General features: G+C 46.2%; 1 protein-coding gene across 2 annotated transcripts in view; it reads left to right on the top strand.

Annotated features, from left to right (window-relative positions):
- The window catches only part of SEH1L (SEH1 like nucleoporin), a 138,934-nt gene that overhangs the window by 104,612 nt on the left and 15,845 nt on the right, over positions 1-18,477 (top strand). For both annotated transcript variants that reach the window (XM_069219929.1, XM_069219930.1), the window contains exon 8: positions 12,857-13,013. In XM_069219929.1, coding sequence (XP_069076030.1) covers positions 12,857-13,013 — 157 coding nt within the window. The remainder of the gene's footprint in view (positions 1-12,856; positions 13,014-18,477) is intronic.

Below are 18,477 nucleotides of genomic sequence, written 5' to 3'. Positions count from 1 at the left end.
GTGGAGGGTTTCCCACAAGTTTGTTTTTATATTCAATTTCCTTTCCTTTATTGCTGTCTTATATTCCTGTCTGCGTTTACGTATGTCACTCAAGCACCTTTTTGGAGCGTTTAGGGCCTTTTTCAGTCTCTTATGTGCTTGAGTGCAGTTATGATCAAACCATCCGCACGACCTTTTTTTCCCTGCCTTACTGCTTCTAATAGTAAGGGCTTTTTTTATGGTTTGAGTAATCATTGTAAACACACTTAGACATTGCCCTGGATGTGGGTTCTCTCTTAAACAGTCTGCGAAAGCATGTTTACATTGGCATATTACCTGTTTCAGTAAAGACTTGGGGTCTGTCTGAGACCACTTCATAGTGTATCCATTGCGCGGCACCAGTTCAATATCATCTACCAGTGTAATACTATCTTCCCTAGCTGCTGAAAGGGGGGATAGTAGGAGATTCATGCTCTGGGGGTAGTGATCACTAATTGCGAAGTCGTGCAAGGTATAGTTTGTTAGATAGTGTGCGAAGTGAGTGGACATTAGGACATAATCGATCACTGTATTTACGCCCCTTCCGTTATACGTTGGTTTAAACTGTGGTTTGTCCAAGAATAATTCATTTACAAAGGATAGGTTTTAGGTTTGAGCCAGTAAATTCATTTCATCTCCTTGAGTGTTGTGAGAGAAGTGGAGGCTTGCACCTATACCTTCCGAGTCCCAACCACATATCTTATCTGAAATTTCTTTACACGGATGGGCGTTAAAATCACCACCCCATATCAATAGGATCTCGCGGTTATTTTTTCCACATATTTTTTTTAAGTCATTTCCCATTTCCACAAGAATGGTGGAAAATTCTCCTGGAGCAGCGTTATTATAAAAATTAGTAATGACTAGGTGGGTCTTGTGATCTGTCACTCTCTATCATTTGGTAGTATGGACTCGTAAATTGCATCACTAAATTCTGTAAAGACAACTTATTGGAGATGTATGTACACAGTCCCCCTTTAGGTCTACCATACCTAGACTGCTCGGCGTGAGTGTGGAATGTTTTATAGCCGTTTAAATATGCAGGGGTTAAAAGCCATGTCTCTTGTAAACAAACACATGAATAATCTTCTATAAAGTTAGCCCAGATCTCATTGCCTAGCTTATTTGCTAGACCTGCAATATTCCAAAATAGTAAGACTATTTCAGGTTTCTGGTTAAGATTCTGGTTAAAATTACAGGGCTGGTTCTTTAGGGAAGGAGGGGGGATATCTCCCATAGTGGTATTTGGTATATTTCTAGATTCATCATCACACTGGGTTAAATGAGGTAATATCTCATTCCTTATAGAAACCGTTGTATGTGATGTATCTTCCTTTTGTAGTTCCGTCCCTGATCTATATATTATCTGTACTTCTCTATCATGAAGAGCTAACTGTTTCATATCGAGTCAATCTATATTTTCCAGCGTTGAGAGAGGATAGAATCTATTGCACATTTTAGACAGGTCTGGGCTGGATGAGGGTGCTACAGCTCGCTGTGAGCAGGTGGAGTTATTCCCCTCTGGTCTTTGATAAAAATATCCCAGGGGTAATAGCGAGATTCCTTGTGAAGTAACTTGTCTGGCTCCTAGGTCATGAATAATCCTGTTCACTAGATTTGGTGAGCCAAAAGAAAGGACCACGCAATCTCCCGTCAGCGCTTTCCTGCTGATTCCTATCCATTTAATTCTTCTGACCATTTTTATGTCATCAAAAAGAGTCCTCACCATTCCAGGGCCCATTCGGGCCCCGATCCAATTGAGGGCCTTGTTTCTCAAGGCCATCAAAGTTTCTCGTTGTTGGCCATCTATCGGTGGGACGTTAGCCAAGACCACAACATATGGAGTAGCCTCCGGGGGAAGATGTAGCAGGTCACTAGGGAGGTAAGCAAGTTTCAGGGATTTAGTAATCCAGTCCTTTGGGATAAGTTCAGCGGACTGTCCCTCTGCTCTCTCCAAAACCCCACAAATTGTAAATTATTCCGGCAGGACTTTCCCTCAGAGTTTTCCATCTGGTGAACTAGGCCCGCTGATTGTTTTTGCAGAAGGATTATGGTGTCTTTGAGAGTCTGAACCTCTTGTTGCAGGGTATTCGCATCCTGTTCCGTGGTTGTCATACGCGATGTCACCTTGCGCAGGTCTGCCCCGCAGCATCTATAGAGACTGAGTCAATCTTGTGCGCCAGCTCCTCTTGCAAAGTATGAATCGCCGCCATGAGGTCTTCCAGAGAGAGGGTCACCCCAGGCTGTTGGGAGCCCGTCTTTTGTCTGCTCCCCCCAGAGGGAGCAGCTTTATCTGGATGTCCCTCTTCCACTGGGATGGAAACCAGTCCCAGGAGACACCCTCTCAGTCAGCTTCAGAGCCCCCAACCTTATGGCACCGTCAGACCCCCAAACAGTCCAGCCCATGGCAGTGCCGTCTGAATGGTGTGGGAAGCAGTAATTTATGGAGGTTGGACACAAGTTCACAGCGTGTCCTGGCCGGCAGTCAGGCAATATATCCCAGGTCACTCAACCAGTTCTCGGAGAATATCCCACATCCTCTCATTAGGGATGAACCACACAGCAACTGCCACAAGGGCGAATGCACAGACGATGGCTGGGCAATGTAGATTCCTTCGCTGTAAACTGTCGTATTAACAGACCATGCCACAGCAGCTGTCAGGAGGATTCAAACATATATAGGCCCTTTAGGGTCTCCACTCCAGTCTCATCAGTGGAACAAGCAGCATGGCTCAAGGCCCAACCCGGCCAGCTGCTTCCATTTCCCCAAGCAATGTACTCCAGCTTCCAGCAGCATTGCCGCATTCTGTAGTGGCTCCGCGTGGAACTCTGGGACAGCTGCTGCCAGGAGCAGTCAGCACGGCACAAGGCCAAGTCCTCACCTTGGTGTTCGTTGTTGGGCACCTTGCCCGCTGGTCGCCTCACTGTTGGGCTTGGGCCAGGACTCGTCTGCTTTCCCGACAGGCCCCACAGTGGGCCTGTGACTCCTCTTCGGGCACACCCCGTGGGCCCTATGAGGCACAGGTCTGCTTCTCCTGTAAGGGGGGGGTAGGGGAGTATTGAGGGCACCTTCCCACCATGCCAACCAGGAAGGGACTGTCTTGGAGAAAGGGAGCTAATCCCCCTGCATCTGCAGGCACCACAAGCAGCTGTCTGGTCCACCGCGTTGCTGACCATCGGGTCCACCGAAGGCGCAAGCTACCAGAAAGAGGTCACCGAGGCTGTAGGTAATCCCATTCTCACCAGCAAGTCTCGAGACGCTGACCCCTGCAGGAGCTCCACAGCATTAGGACCCTGGATACCAGAGCAGTTGGAGAAGCCAAGGCATTTTGTCTCTTGTCCGGGAACCAACACTGAAGGTAACAGACCTACACTTCGAGGGACTTCAAGGACAGTGAGACCCACATTAAGAGTGGCACAGCTGTCCTATTTTGACCCTCTTCTGCAGAACCAAGATACAGAGGAGACGCTGACTGCTGCAACCCAACACCTCAAACCACCTCTGCACCTGAGCCCCACAGCAAGAGTCCGAGGGAGTCAACAGTCCCAGTGCCAATGGGATCCTGATACCCTCTGAAGTTGAGCCCAATCTTGGGTTTGGCCAGACTGGTCCCCCAATTGCTACCTACAGCCTCTTTCTGCAAGAACTGTGGGGCTCTACAGCATCACAACCAGATGCCTCAAAGCCCCACTGGACATGAGCCCCACAGAGTTCAAGTGGACCTACTGTGTTCCTGCATGCCCATTACCTTAGCACCTCTTTGTGTTCAGCCGAGCTGGTCACCCAGTCCCCAATTGCAGCCTCTTTTCAACTGGACTGTTTTCCCTTTAAAATGAACGGGACACCCGATGCTGTAAGGTACCTCTGCACCCGGTCGTCCTAGTGTCTCCAGCAGTGACCTGTTGGTGCTGCCTCTGACCTTGCCCCCTTAACTCCTGAAGATTGGCCCTGAATGTCGTTGCTGAGTGCCCAAATGAGGTTATGTGTTCATTCCCCATAGGATAACATTACCGCTTGAAGCCCCACAGTCTGTTTTTTTTCTGTGACTTGTAAATTGATACCTCGAGAAGTACTTACCCCTTTACTATGACTTTGGTGTCTAAATTAATATACAAAGCTGTGTTATTTTTAATACATTGGTGTCAAATTTCTTTAGTGAGTGTGTGTCTTGCTTACTGAGTGTGTGCAATAAATGCTGAACACTGTCCTCTGATAAGCCTAACTGCTCGCCCACACTACCACAAAAGAGCTTTTACGGTTATTACTTTAACCCTGGTCAGCCAATTAGGGTCACCCTGGACTATCTGAATGGTGTCCCCTTATATTTGTACACTACCTAGATAGCCAGCTTCCATGGAACAGAAGCTGCACGACACAATCTTGCTGCGGGATCTAGCAGTGCTCTCCAACCAGGATTTAAAGTACTTTGTTCAGCTGGGCTGACTTGGTCCCTGTATATGGCGCATGCTCCATCTCTGTCGACCTGAACTTGTGACTTTGTACCGGTCTGGTGCTGCCAGATAACCACAGTTGGTGCTTTGTATTTCCAGGTTCTGTTTTTAATTATAATTTTGAAAATACATATCTCTGCCTCTACTTATTGGATTTTTTTGTTGTTTTGGTCTCAAATAATTTATAACATTTTACTCTATTTTTCTTGTGTTGTGGTTTTACTTTAGTACTGTTTGAGTGCTGCATAAATACTTTACACATTACCTCTAAGTTAATCCTGACTGTTTGATGCCAGCGTACCAGGGGGTTAAGCACAAATTAATTTGGGGTGTCATTTGAGATGTCATCAGTGAAGTCCTAAATGAAGTTACTTCTCCCCTGACCCATTCCGTCCCCCGCCCCCCCTCCCCGCAGCTCATGGGTTTTGGTTGTGCGAAATTGTGGCAGGGAGTTGAGTTGACCGCAAGGCCTGTGATCAGGTCCTGCAATCACATCCCCCACCCCCAGAGGTAGCAAACCCCATGCCCTCCCACAAAGCCTTTCATCTAGTGATGCGTGGCCCTGCGTAAATCCCCCTGCAGGCAGCCAGCCCCACACTGCACACAGAGGCCAGGCCCTGTCACCAACCCCGCAGGCCAGGGCGGCATGCGATTGGCTTTCGGCCCCTGGAGAGCCCATACCCTAGTGCCAAAAGCAGTTAAAAAGGGGAGGGGGGATTGGGTGGCCTCTCACCCTAATCCTTCTTAGGTCATGGGAGTTCCATTCCTTTGGCCCAAATTCCATAAAAAAGAGAAGGGGTGGCCACGCCACCCCTCCTCCCTGAGCTTTAATGGGCCCTGGGGACCCCATCCTCTGCAACTAAAACCAGTGAAAAAATTGAGGTGGGGCACGCTGCCACACTTCCTAAGCCTTATTAGGCTCCAGGAACCCCAAGGGAAGGAGGAATGAAGCCTGTCTCCCTGACCCTTCTTGGGCCTCTGGATTCCTTCCCCTGTGGCCACAGGTGGGTGCATTAGTACCCACCTGAGGCACCAGCAAGGCAGCCCCTGTCGAGTCCCTGCTTAGTGCGGAACTGGCATTGCTCCTGCCCAGAAGGAGCAGTTGTCGATGCTTGCTCCCTCCGGGTGGGATCAATGTGTGTAGAGTTTCCCTGCCCACAGGCGTGCGGGCAGGGGAACACAACAGAAGTCTGCTCCCAGCCGGCTGGGAGCAGACTTGCCTTCCCTGCCTGCACTACTACTGCAGGAAGGAAAGGTATGTTTGCCCCCATTTGACAGGAGATTCAAAAAGGTTCCCGCCAGGCGTAAGTAAACAAATGTACTGCCCCGGCAGTGGACTAGTGTATCCTGGGGGTGTGCTTCCCTGGACACAGTGACTAAGCTGGCCCCACTGGATAGTGTTCCCGTAGCCTTTAAAGGCCCAGGAGGGGTGCCAGGGGGACCTCCTCCCTATTTTACCTTAGTTGCCACCATTTATTTTGTTTGTTTTGGATATATTTTATTTAAGCCCTCTCCACAGAGCAGGGGGTGGGGGCATGATATCTCTACCCTACCCTCCTATTATTATTTATGTTACTGGCAGCCAGTCAGAGAGCTCACTCTTGCTGGAGTCTGACGCCCACGGTAATGAATTGACCTTATGGTAAAAAAGCTCCCTGGGTCAACCCAAACACTCTTGTTGTTAGAATTGTGTTTGAGGGACACTCACAAGAGTCCCTCGGACCTAACTAGCCATTTACACAAAATATATTTGTACCTTAATTTCTCAAGAACTACTCAGCGTATTTACACTAAATCACAGAAGCACCATCTGTGGACCAAGGTCTAGCTTCCTGCCATATTTGGTGTAATTCTCTTCAGCAGTTTTATGTGAAAAAGTGTAGGACGCTGGCTCTCAAGTACACTGTTCAGAGAGTCCAGTGGATCCCCAAAGATGTACAGTGGCAGAAATAGATGGTCTAGAGCTCTATTTAGGCAGTGTAGGTGAGCAGGTAGGCTTATCAAGGAGTCATGTTAAGCATTTGTTGTAATCACAGAGGTAATAAATGACACAGACACACGCAAAGAATAAATCCGAGACTAATTTGGAAAAATAACAGTTGCTTTTATATATGCTTTGAACCAAAGAACTTCGTTATAAGGCAAGCAGTTTTTAAATGAAAAATAGTTTAGTGTTTGAAAAATAGACACTTTTCAAGGTCTTCAGTGTTAACATATAGAGGGAAACAAAGATGCAGTCTCACTGTAAGTATGCAACCTATGGTCCCCGTGTTCAGGGCTCTAGGCTAGCACCAGGCAAGGTCCAAATTGGTACCAAAGTGCACCCAGAGTGGCGGTGGGGTTGGAGGGGCGGATGGATGCGGAGGTTAAAGTTGTGGTCTGGCCCAATATTAGTTAACAGGCTTTTAGGGGAGGGGGTAGTTGACGTGCTGCTCACAGGTAAGTACCAGCTGTGGCAGAGGTTGGTCTCCGGGGGGGGTAAGGTGAGCACTGGAAGGTCACAGGTCAGCACCAAACTTGCTCCCTCAGTGGCACCAGGGTGGCGGGTGCCAACACGGTTTTGGCCACCCAAGGCCAATGCTGTCCAGTGAAGACAGGGGGTATCCGCTGCAGCACTCTCCGCTCGACCCAGTCGATCTCCGGGTGGGGTCCACAAGGCAAATATTAGACCCTCAACGGCTCAGGAGTGGCTGGGTGCAGTGTGCCAACACGGCGTCTGGCACCCAATGTTTTTCAGTGGAGGAGATGGCTTCCAGAAACGGGCTGCAGGCTCTGGCCAGGAGGCTGGGAGAGGTCAACCCACAGCTCCTCAGGTAAGCTGAGATGCCAGGTGTTGTGGGGACTCCGTAGGTTAAGCTCCCCAAGGCTCAGGGACTCCAGGTGCAGTGGTATCTTTAGATGTTGAAATTGGCTCACCAGGCAGATCACGGTTGGGGGTATCCTTCAGATTTAGGCTGCAGGCGTTGCTGGGGAGTCCGGCAGGGGTCAGCTCACAGTGGATTCTTGGTAAGAAGCTCCAGGGAACCTTCACTGGACAGGTGGGCCACTTGGACTCGGGCCAGGGGCTTCAGGTGCAGTAGACACTTCTGGTGTCAGGTTTTGCGGTTCCTCAGGCAGGCTTCCTCTTCTTTAAATATTGTATTTGTATTTATCGTATATATTTATAAAGTGCTTACTACCCCTGATGAGGTGTCGAAGTGCTTTTTCGGTGAGTAGCACGCTACTCTGGAACCCAAAAGGATTAGTGGTGGATTAGTATAGGGAAATAGGAGTACAGTATTAGCATTAGTTAATTTGAGTGGAGGATATGTGAGTTTGTTAGATGGATTGAATAGAGTAATGAAGTGATAAGAGGAGGGGAGAATTCAGATGTGTTAATTGGGAGTTTATAGGAAAGGATGAGGCTTGGGATGAGTAAAGGAGAGATGGAGAAGGGAAGAGTCTGGAGAAAAGGGTTAGGGAGATAATAGTAGTAAAAGGGGTTTTGGAAGATTCAACTGTGAGATAAATGAAGGAGAATTTACTAGGGTTGTTTGGAAGATCATAGTAATAAACTGAGAATTGGGGTGAGCCAGGAGCGGTAGAGGAGGTTATATTAGGAAAATGGGTTTGGAATGAGTTAAGAGAGTGGAAAAGGAGGATAGATTGATAGGGGCATAGGGTGATGGGGCGACACTAAAGCTTAAGAGTGTTTTTTTTCTTCTCTTGTACACTAGGACTGAAGTGATAAATAGATATGTAAACACATAGTACAGGAATATATGTATAAGAAATATAATAATGGATATAATATTTTGAGTTTTAAATTTGTATTGTGTAAACTCAGACTTTGAAGATTCACAGTATTTGAAGTTTATTTGTGTACTTCTCTAACAATTTATCTTTCCTTAATATTTCAATGGTGAAATGCTTGCAGATAAATAGTTAAGATAACATTTGCTCATTGTGATGAATAAAATGGGAAGAGAGACTCATAAGTATCTAGTCTAAAACTTATCTAGGAACTGTGCAATGACCACTGAGCATGTTAAGCATAGAATAATGTACACATATATTTGTACATACATACATCATATACATGCTTATATATACATATGCACACATATACACGCACACACAAATATGTATATACATACATTCAACCGTGAGTAAAATGTACATGTGTTAAACAGGCTTAAAGAGTATGTATATATTTTGCTATTATAAAAGAGCAGTTATACATATTTCTTAAAGAAATACACATATCTAGATAAATTCTCTCTCTCTCTCTCTCTCTCTCTCTCTCTCTCTCTCTCTCTTCTCTCTTCTCTCTCATCCTCTCCTCTCTCTTTCTCTCTTTCTCTCTTTCTCTCTTTCTCTCTCTCTCTCTTTCTCTCTCTTTCTCTCTTCTCTCTCTTTCCTCTCTTTCTCTCTTCTCTCTCTTTCTCTCTCTTCTCTCTCTTTCTCTCTCTTTCCTCTCTTTCTCTCTCTTTCTCTCTTTCTCTCTTTCTCTCTTTCTCTCTTTCCTCTCTCTCTCTTTCTCTCTTTCTTCTCTCTCTTCTCTCTTTCTCTCTTTCTCTCTCTCTTTCTCTCCCCCCCCCCGACACAGGCATATGCAGTCCATTGCTGTTTGGATATGGTGATAATGACTAGTTATCCGTGGATCTTATATTTGAGGGTAATGAATTCCGTAGTTTGGTCGCTTGAACAGAGAAGGATGTTGTCATTTTCTTGTAGCGTGGTTTTTTAAGGCAGGTGCCAATCTTGAGCAGAGTTTTCTTTGTTGAATGTATTTCGTGATATATTTTTTCCTGATGAAAAGTGGTCCTGTTCCATGTATTGCTTTGTGGGTGAGACAAAGAAGCTTGAAGGTGGACCTTCTGGAAACCAGTAACCAATGTAGTGCCCTCAAGGCAGGAGAGATGTGGGTTTGTGGCTTTACATGTAGTAGTGGTCTGGCAGCCGAGTTCTGAATGCGTTGTAGTTATTTTGTAATAGAGATGATCCATGGTAGAGGCCATTGGCATAATCCAGTTTAGATAGTACAAGAGAGATAGTAGCCTGGACCCTGATTGGAAATCCGAGGTGGGGAAGATGCATTGCAGAATTTTCAAGGTTTTCCGTTTTGGAAGCATTCAGTTTGACATGGCTCGAAGCCATCCGCTGATCAAAGGCTCTTAAGCAACTGAAGATTTGTGAGTTTTCAATGTCTATGGGGCATTCCACTGGAGTTCTTGGTCTTTCTCAAAGGCAGGCAGTTCTCTCAAAGATTTAGAGGTTGCTGGGCTGCAGGACAGTCGTCTCCTGAGTGCAGGTTTCTTTGAAGGCTGCAGACAGGCTGGTAGGGCTGGGGCCAAGTCAGTGGGTGTCTTCAGTATTTTCTGCTGGTGACAGGTCTGGTTTTTCTTAGGTTGCATTAATCTGATTCTAGGGTTCAGAGGTGCCACCTAAATACTGAATGTAGGGGTGTTCCTTTGGGAAGTGGCATAGCCCTAATCTTATTGGCCTAATTTCTTCCATGCAAGATAGAGAAATTTAAACAGTAGTGTCCTCTTCAGTTCTTCCTCCTCAAGGGTGGGACAGGCATGAAGTTGGCACTCCTACTAATTTACTTAATTTTCACACCAATGCTACTGCCAAAAGTGGGGTGTGGAACTTGGGGTCGACCTTCTCCGCCATTTGGAAGGGCCTGGGTCGCATTTCAAAGGCGGCAAGGCATTTGAACCTCCCTGCCCTTGAATGTCGATCCTGCCTGGGAGAGGAGGTCACAACTTTGCCTAGAGCAGGCCTTTTTTCTTAGCCCTCGAGAGCACTGGCTCTCACCTCAGGGGGCTAGAACTTTGTCTAAGATGGCTGTACTGGTTTTCACCAGTCGTGCCCAAGCTAAGGGTTGGTAGGTTTTGCAGGGGCCACTTCTAAGGTGCCCTCTGAGTGCATGCATTTATAAAACATCACTGGATTCAGTGAGGGTTTATTAATACAAGATGTTTGATACCAAACATCCCTATCTTTAGTGAAGCCTTATTGTAGCTGGAGAAATGGTAATGACCAGGGTCCAGCACACGTACTTAAAATGGCTTAATTGTTCATGTACTACATCTGAGAATCGACACAGACATAGCTGGGACAAATCTGCTTTTGCTGGCATACCCTCACATCTAATATAATGCACCCTGTTTTTAGGGCTGAAAGGCCTGCTAGAGGGGTGACTTACATATATTACATGCAGTGTTAGGGGACAGGGCACACAAGCTGTGTGCCATGTCGTGTTTTATTGTGGGTCTGCACCAAGACATGAAGCTGCAAAGGCAGTACTGTTTGTACTTTGGTGAGTGGCCCAATCTGTGCTGCAGCCCTCAAGGTCCTTACGTTTAGTTCCCCATGCCCTAGGTACCAGGGGTACAATTTACTAGGGACTCACAGAGGCAACTAAAAGGTTGCAAATTGGGGAAAAAAAAGACTGTGCAGTTTTAGGGAAAGCGATCTGGCACTGGGGACCTGTTTAGCAGGGATCCAGTGCACTTTCAGTCGAAATTACACCAGAAACCATGCAAAAAGGTGGTGGTGGGGGCTGGGGTCTTGTCAAAAGAGGCACTTTACTACAAAAAGCATCTGTGAAAAGTCAATGGAAAGTGCATGGGCACTCGTGTCCTAAGGTAACTATAACTTGCGCCATGCCACGCACAGTTTTCTCATCAGTAGTTTAATTGCAAATGTTGCAGGAATATCAACAGTGATGTTGTAGAAGATGTTATGAGTGATGTAATGTGTGGGGTAATAAGCAGTGCATGGCAAGGGCGCGTGTTATAGTTACTTGATATAGCCATAGTTATAACAGCAGAATTTCAATGTTTTTTACAGTTTAAAACATTACACTGAACGTTTCACCTAACTAAAACGTTACTTTAACCTTTGGGGGTAGAGTTTGACCCTATGTCAAGCGGCAAATTATTGGCATTTGGGGCCTCTAGGGCCATATATTAAGGGAGTGGAGCCCCCGGGGCCCTATGTATTGTAAATGTGATGGGGACTACGGATAGTCTTTGCCCCCCTCCCCCCCTCAATCCCCAACCTTCAGGCTTTAATCGGTCCTGTGGACCGCATTCCACAGACCCTGTCTACTTTAAAGGGGACGGAGGGGCCACATACCACCCTCCCCACTGAGCCATAGTAGGCGTGGAGACCCATCCTTCAGGGCCATATTGTTTTCATAGTGGAGGGGGGATGCACAACCTCTATCTCAGAGCCTTAAAACGGCCCTGAGGACCCCATCACACAGGTCTGTGTTTAGGGGTGTTTCTGTTTTTTTAGTTTTTGTTTTTTTAAAGGGCCTATTTTGGCCCTAGTGGCCTCATTCCTCGGGCCTGTATTTCATATAGGTGGGTGCTCACATTTTTACAAGTTTTCCTGCATGTGACTGCTGTGTCCTGGGGGTGGGCTCCCTTGCATGTAAGATGCCCCTGGGAAATGAGGTCCCCGGGTCCATTAATGGCTCCGGGATCATGGGGTGGCCCCCCTCCCTTTTAAGAAGATCAGCAACCTGGGGGATGGGGTCCTAAGGGCTTTTAGAGGCTCTGGGAGGGAGCTGTGCGGCCCTGCCCTTCCCTTTAAAAAATACAGGATACACTGGTGATGTGGTCCCCCGGTCTGAAAACAGCCTGGGGAGGGGGAGGCTGTGCACTCCGCTTTCCTTAAAAATATAATTGCATCATCCCCTCAGGCCCACTCTGGTGGGTTTTTAGAAAGCATGAATGCCCACTTTTTCTTTTTTTTTTTTTTAACACAATTCTGCTACAGATTTGCGGATCCTCCCTGAATTTGGGGCAAAATGTATTTAAAAAAAAACAAAAAAAAAACGTTTTTGCCCCAGGTGTGTACTAATCTACCAGGCCTATGGGGTCAGGGTATCCCTGCCTCCTTGTGTCCTTTTTTCCATGTTTTTTTCGTACTTAATCCTAGCTTCTTTTTTTTTTTTAACTTTAAATTCCCCAAAACGGCTGAACACATTTACACCAAAACATGAATCCACTTTTTCTGGTCCAAGATCTAGCTGTGTTTGTTATATGCATACATATATATTTATATATGTATGTGTGTAACATTTTATAAAAGCAGCATTGATGGTGCTCAAAGGCAGGCAGACCTATTGGCATTCTCAATGCTTGTTTTATTACACGAGGCGAACCAGATGGCTAAAGCTTTGAAGCTGTCTCTAGACTACATCCATACAACTTGCTTGAAGAGGGGGAGAAAACTGAATCAGAGAAAGAACAAAATTTAGGCTGTGCTCAGAGATAAACCTTTGTGTTTTGTGTTTTTCTATAACGTTTGTGACTTTGAAAGTGAAGTATACTGAATGTGCCTCTTTCTGTAAAACTTTTTTACTTTTCGAATTGCATTTTCACAGCTAACTACATGGATAGTTGGAAGTGCACAGGGATCCTGAAAGGAGACGGGAGTCCAGTAAATGGAGCCTCCATTCAGCAAGGTGTTTTTAATACCTCTCTTGGGTCCGCTAACCAGAGTCAACAGAATTCACTAATAAATGGATCTTCAGTAAGCCGGTAGGTTGCATGTAACATTGCATCTTTTCCCTGGTGTCTTTTTGGACCTCACGTCCAGATTTTTTGGGGCAAATAAACAGCCTGCATTATAATAATTATTGCAGCAACTTATATGCTGTACGCCAAATATTGCAGTCCATTTTTACTGTTTCTGAGAATAAAAGAAATCCAAATGTTCGTTGGCTTGTGTGGCTGTAGAAACAAATGTATCAAAAGAGGGCCCCTGACACAAATATATAGGAACAGCCAACCAGGGAAAACAGAGGAAACAAACCAAAACCGAGGCTGCTTCAAACTGATAAAGGAAAAACATCTCTAGATAAATATTGATAAATCATCACACTGGAGCTAAAAAAAAAAAAAAAAAAAAAAAATCATAGCTATAAGGCAAAAAATAATAATAATACTAACACCTATTTTATTGAGTGCACATATTTAGAAAATTATCACAAGTATTTTCCAGTAAATGTATTACAAGATGCAGACATAGAGAAACACACCATGATGTACGAGTTCGTACAACGTTTCCAGGAATATGATGTAATAACAAAACTAAAAAATCACACCATATGTTAAGGGTCACAAAAAACACTCCCTCTCAGCATAGTAGAAACTAAAATCCTATTTCAGCATACCAGTCATATCCCATCCCTATAATAGCTGCAGTTTCATATAGCACAAAACCAAGTGATTACAGGTTTTCGGAGATCACTCTATATTTAGACAGAAGGGCACTCACAATTCCATCAAATCAGCCCCCTACACCCTCTTCCCCCCCCCCACACACACACACAGAATGACTTCATGAGGACTGTAAGAATTCCCCTACATAATAGGTATTTCATGAATATAAATGTACAGTAATGTAATAAATCAATCTTTTTAGATGAATATCAATCCGTCTTTAATGTGCAGACTCTTTTGAAAGTGGGTGATCTTCCAAATTTAGCACCATGCACAGACGTACATTTCTGTGGAGCTGCAAAGCAGGGATCACCTTCCTCAGGGCGCAGAGATCCAATATTAAAACATAGAAGGGCGAGTTGCAACCCAGGGGTGATCTCCAAGAAATGCCAAGGTATTAACAAATGAAAGTACTTCTGGGACTTAGAGCTCACAGCTGCAAATTCTCCAGCGAACTATACATGAAGTGTGGAGAAAAAGTGTTTTCTATATGAAACAAGGTTACAAAGCAAGCTGAATCATAACCGTGCCTCAAAGGAACGCCAAATCCACTTAGGCTCTAAATATCCTTCAAACCGGACAATACAATGGCTGTTGTGTTTTGGGATCTCTCATGCCAACATCAGTGCTTGTATCGTGCTGCCTGTATTGGCCAGTTTGAAGGATATGTATAGCTTAAACGGATTTGGTGTTCCTTTGACGCACCATTATGATTCAGCTTGCTTTGTAACCTTCGACTCACTGGATAGAGTGACTCCTTCTTGGGGTCAGTGTGCATGGGCATCAACTCCTTTGTTAGACTGTTTTCTCTCCGCGGTTGGCTTCAGATGCCTCTTCGCTTGTTCTCCCTTCACTCCAGTTTCGAAACCTTTCCTACTATCTCGCTCGTCGCTCTCCTTCGGTCCAGGAGCCGACCAAATGCCCTTCCAGGCGTCTTCGCCCCTTTGGGCACACCTCACTGCGTGGCACAGACCAGCATGTCGTTTCGATTCTGTCCTCAGTCCCACTCCCAGTTCCCGCACACTGACTAACACCTGTGCCTCTTCCCTGACCATCAAGAAGCCACCTCTAAGGCCGGCAGATCCTTCTCGTCGAAAAAGACTCTTCGGAACCGGAGGGCTCGCCGACTGGAGATGGCGCATAAGACCCTGAAAGACACTTAGGATATCTTCGGGGAGGAGCACACTCAGGAGGAACCCCAATAGTAGGCAGCTTTTTCCATTCAGGACTCAGACATCCAACCGGACATTGAAATCCACGAGGTGACATCGACGTAACCTGTAAGTACAGTGGACCCTCCTTCTTCACCCAAGACTTCCAAAAACCTTGTTACTGAGGTCGCTGGACCGCCACTGCCACCAGGCTGTGGCTGGCTCCAAAAACCAGGCTCGAATGTCCCACCCTCCGGTTCGGCACCTAAATCTGCTAAAGCCAAGACACTGTCTCCTGCATCAACTTCCTCCACTTCTTCGGTCCGAAACATCGTGGCCAATTGTATCTGAACCACAGCACTGACAGCTTCAGCTTTGAGGCCAGCTTGCACCCTCGCCTCTGCTCTGACAAAATGGCTTTGGTCTCAAAATCCTAGGACGCAACTTCTTCATAGCTGAAAGACTCTGGATAATCCTAGGGTACACTTTCCCCCTGTGGAACCAATTTTGGGGACCATGGATGCTCTTATCAGCTCAGACTCCACATCCAGGAGGGCATAGGGGACATCATTGCTTCTCCCCCTGTCACTATTAAACCTAAGCAAACTTTTCAGGAGCCCCTGGACACATATCTTTCTCCAAAGAGCGCCAAGGACAAGGCTACCAATATGCATAAGACCCTGCTCCTCCATCTCCTCCTCCACCCCCTTACCACCCTCTTTCAACTGCCTCTCCTACTGTGGGAGATTTCACACCACAGAGTTCCCCGCTATTCAGGGGGTGATTTACGTAGGACACATGACCCAGGTCATTGGGATACATATGACCCTGATCCCATGTTATCCACAAACCCAAATCTATACATGTACGACCCTCACTGCCAGAGGATGCTACCTTCTCCCAGCAGGTCATAGCCCAAGCATCCGTATTTCACAATGTCGACCTTCACAGAGACTTCATTGAGAGAGATTTTCTATTTGATACCCTAACGTCCACACATAGGGATATCCAGTTCCTCCCCATGCTCCCTGTCATGCTTCGTCCTGCCAACAAAATCTTTAAGGGACCAGTTTGTTCTAGGGTTATCACCCCTAGAGTTGATTTAAAAAAAAAAAAAAAAAACTAACCCTCTCCTTCTGATCCACTATACATAAAGTCCAAAGTCCCACCAGATTCCATTGTGACTACTACCACACATAAGCGAGCCAGTAGTAAAGCCACAAGAGACTCTCCTCCTCCAGACAAGTAGAGTAAAAAGATGTCGCAGGTGAAAGGATGGCTGTCCAGGCTGCTAGTCACTGGCACATCCCCATCTCGCAAGCCCTACTTGCAAGATATGATCGGGCTCACTGGGATGAAATGGAGGAGCTCCTCCAGTATCTCCCAGATGAACACCACAAAAAGGGGCAACAGATTGTCACAGAAGGACAGTCGGTAACAACTCTATTAGATGTGCCCTTGAATCTACAGACACTGCTGCACCTGGCATCAGTACAAGCATCGTAAGGAGACATGCCTGGCTTAAGTGCTCAGGCTTTAAACCTGAGGTGCAGCAAGCAGTGCTAAACATGCCCTTTGATGAGGAGCATCTTTTCAGCCCTCAAGTGGAGTCTACCCCTTGGGAAGCTGAAAAAAACGTCACTGATACAGCAAGGGCCATGGGTGTGTTACAGCCCCCCTCACAAAAAGTTACTTTTTGTCACCCCACATTCAGAGGTGGGTACAAACCTCCATCCTCAGGGGCCTCCACCTCTTAATCCAGACAGCCTTCAAGCTCCTATTCAAGTGGCTTCTATAGAGGCACCTGTAGAGGTAAAAACAAATAGGGTAGAGGTAAAAGCGCCTTCACATCAACCTCTAAACCGTGACCACTTACATTTACCTCCCCCGTTTCTACACCTGTCGGGGTCGCCTTCAAGATTTCCACACGCAATGGGTCAACATCACTTAGGACTAATTGTCCTCTCCATTATCCAACATGGTTACAGTCTGGAGCTCATTACCACTCCTCCAAACATTCCCCCTCACTCTCACAGGCTCTCTAAAGAACACCTTCTTCTCAAACAAGAAGTACAATACCTTCTTCTCAAAGAGACCATCAAACCAGTTCTGCTACAATCACCCAGGAACAGGAGTATATTCTCTTTACTTCCCCATTCCCAAAAAAGACTGCTCTTTCAGGCCCAGTCTGGACCTACAGCCCTTAAGCCATTACATTTTTTCTGAACACTTTCACATGGTCACTCTTCAAGACGTGATTCCCCTCTTACAACTGGGCAACTCCATGACTGCCCTCAGTCTCAAGGATGCTTAGTCCCATATTCCTATCCACCCTGCCCACCGCAAATATCTCAGATTTGTGATTGCGAGACGTTCTTCACTTCAGGGTCACCATGGCTCCCAGGGTCTTCACAAAGTGCTTAGGTGTAGTGGTAGCACATCTCAGGAGGCAAAGTATACACGTATTCCCTTACCTAGACGACTGGCTCATCAAAGCCAGCACGTTGGCATGGTGCTGTCACACTTAGATGGCAGTGGCCCTTTTCCACAAGTAAGGTTTCACTCTACTTTCTCAAATCCCACCAATGTCTCAAGATAGAGTTCTCTCTAGGAGCTATACTCAATGCACAATTTGGGCTAGCATACCCCAGTTCAGCTCGTGTTCACAACTTCCTGTCTCTCCTCTCTGTTTCAAGAGAACTCTTTGTACACTGTCAGATCTGTGATGTGCCTGTTAGGGATGATAGCCTCCTGTATTGACATCGTTCCCCACATAAGACTTCACCTACGTCCCCTACAGCAATGTCTGTCTCGTCAGTGGGCTCAATCACAGGGTCACTTGCAAGATCTATTGTTGTTAGACCACCATATGTACTGCTCTCTGCAATGGTAGAACAACACCAACCTATTGAAAGAGGGGCCTTTATGTACTCTGTGCCCCAGATAATTCTGTTGAGAGACGCCTCACACACAGGCTGGGTTGCTCACCTTCAAGAGCTCTCAGTACAGGAACACTGGGATTGTCATCATCAATCCCTACACATCAACTTCCCAGAGCTTCAGGCAGTATTTCTAGCCCTGAAAGCATTCCTTCATCATCCCTCTCACAGTTGTCCTAGTTTCACAGACAACATGACAGCAATGTACTTGCTTCAGAAACGGAGGGGTTAGGGGTTCACAATCACTCCAGCTGTCACAACTTTCTCAGACAATATGTTAATGGACTCTCCACCATCACATACACCTTGTTCAGAGTATCTCCCTGGAATAGACAACAACTTTGCAGACCTGCTCAACAAGATGCAGCAACAAGTCTACAAATGGGAACTCCATCCCCTAAACCTTCAAAAATTCTTCAGAAGTGGGGCACATCTCAAATAGATGTTTTGCCACAGCAGAAAACACAAAATGCAAAAGCTTTGCCTCCTGTTATCCACGTCCTCTATCCAGGGGTAATGCTGTATGGATGAACTGGTTGGGGATATTTGCCTAAGCTTTTTCTCCTCTCCATCTCATTCCCGTTCTGGGGTGACGGATTAGGCAAATGTCTCTCAACATGATCCTTTTAGCTCCCACATGGGCATGCCAGCCCTGGTTCACAACACTATTGGATTTCTGAGTAGTTCCCC

Source organism: Pleurodeles waltl, chromosome 2_2 (genome assembly GCF_031143425.1).
Source record: "Pleurodeles waltl isolate 20211129_DDA chromosome 2_2, aPleWal1.hap1.20221129, whole genome shotgun sequence".
Lineage (NCBI taxonomy): Eukaryota > Metazoa > Chordata > Amphibia > Caudata > Salamandridae > Pleurodeles > Pleurodeles waltl.
This window is presented reverse-complemented; position numbering and strand designations above follow the sequence as displayed.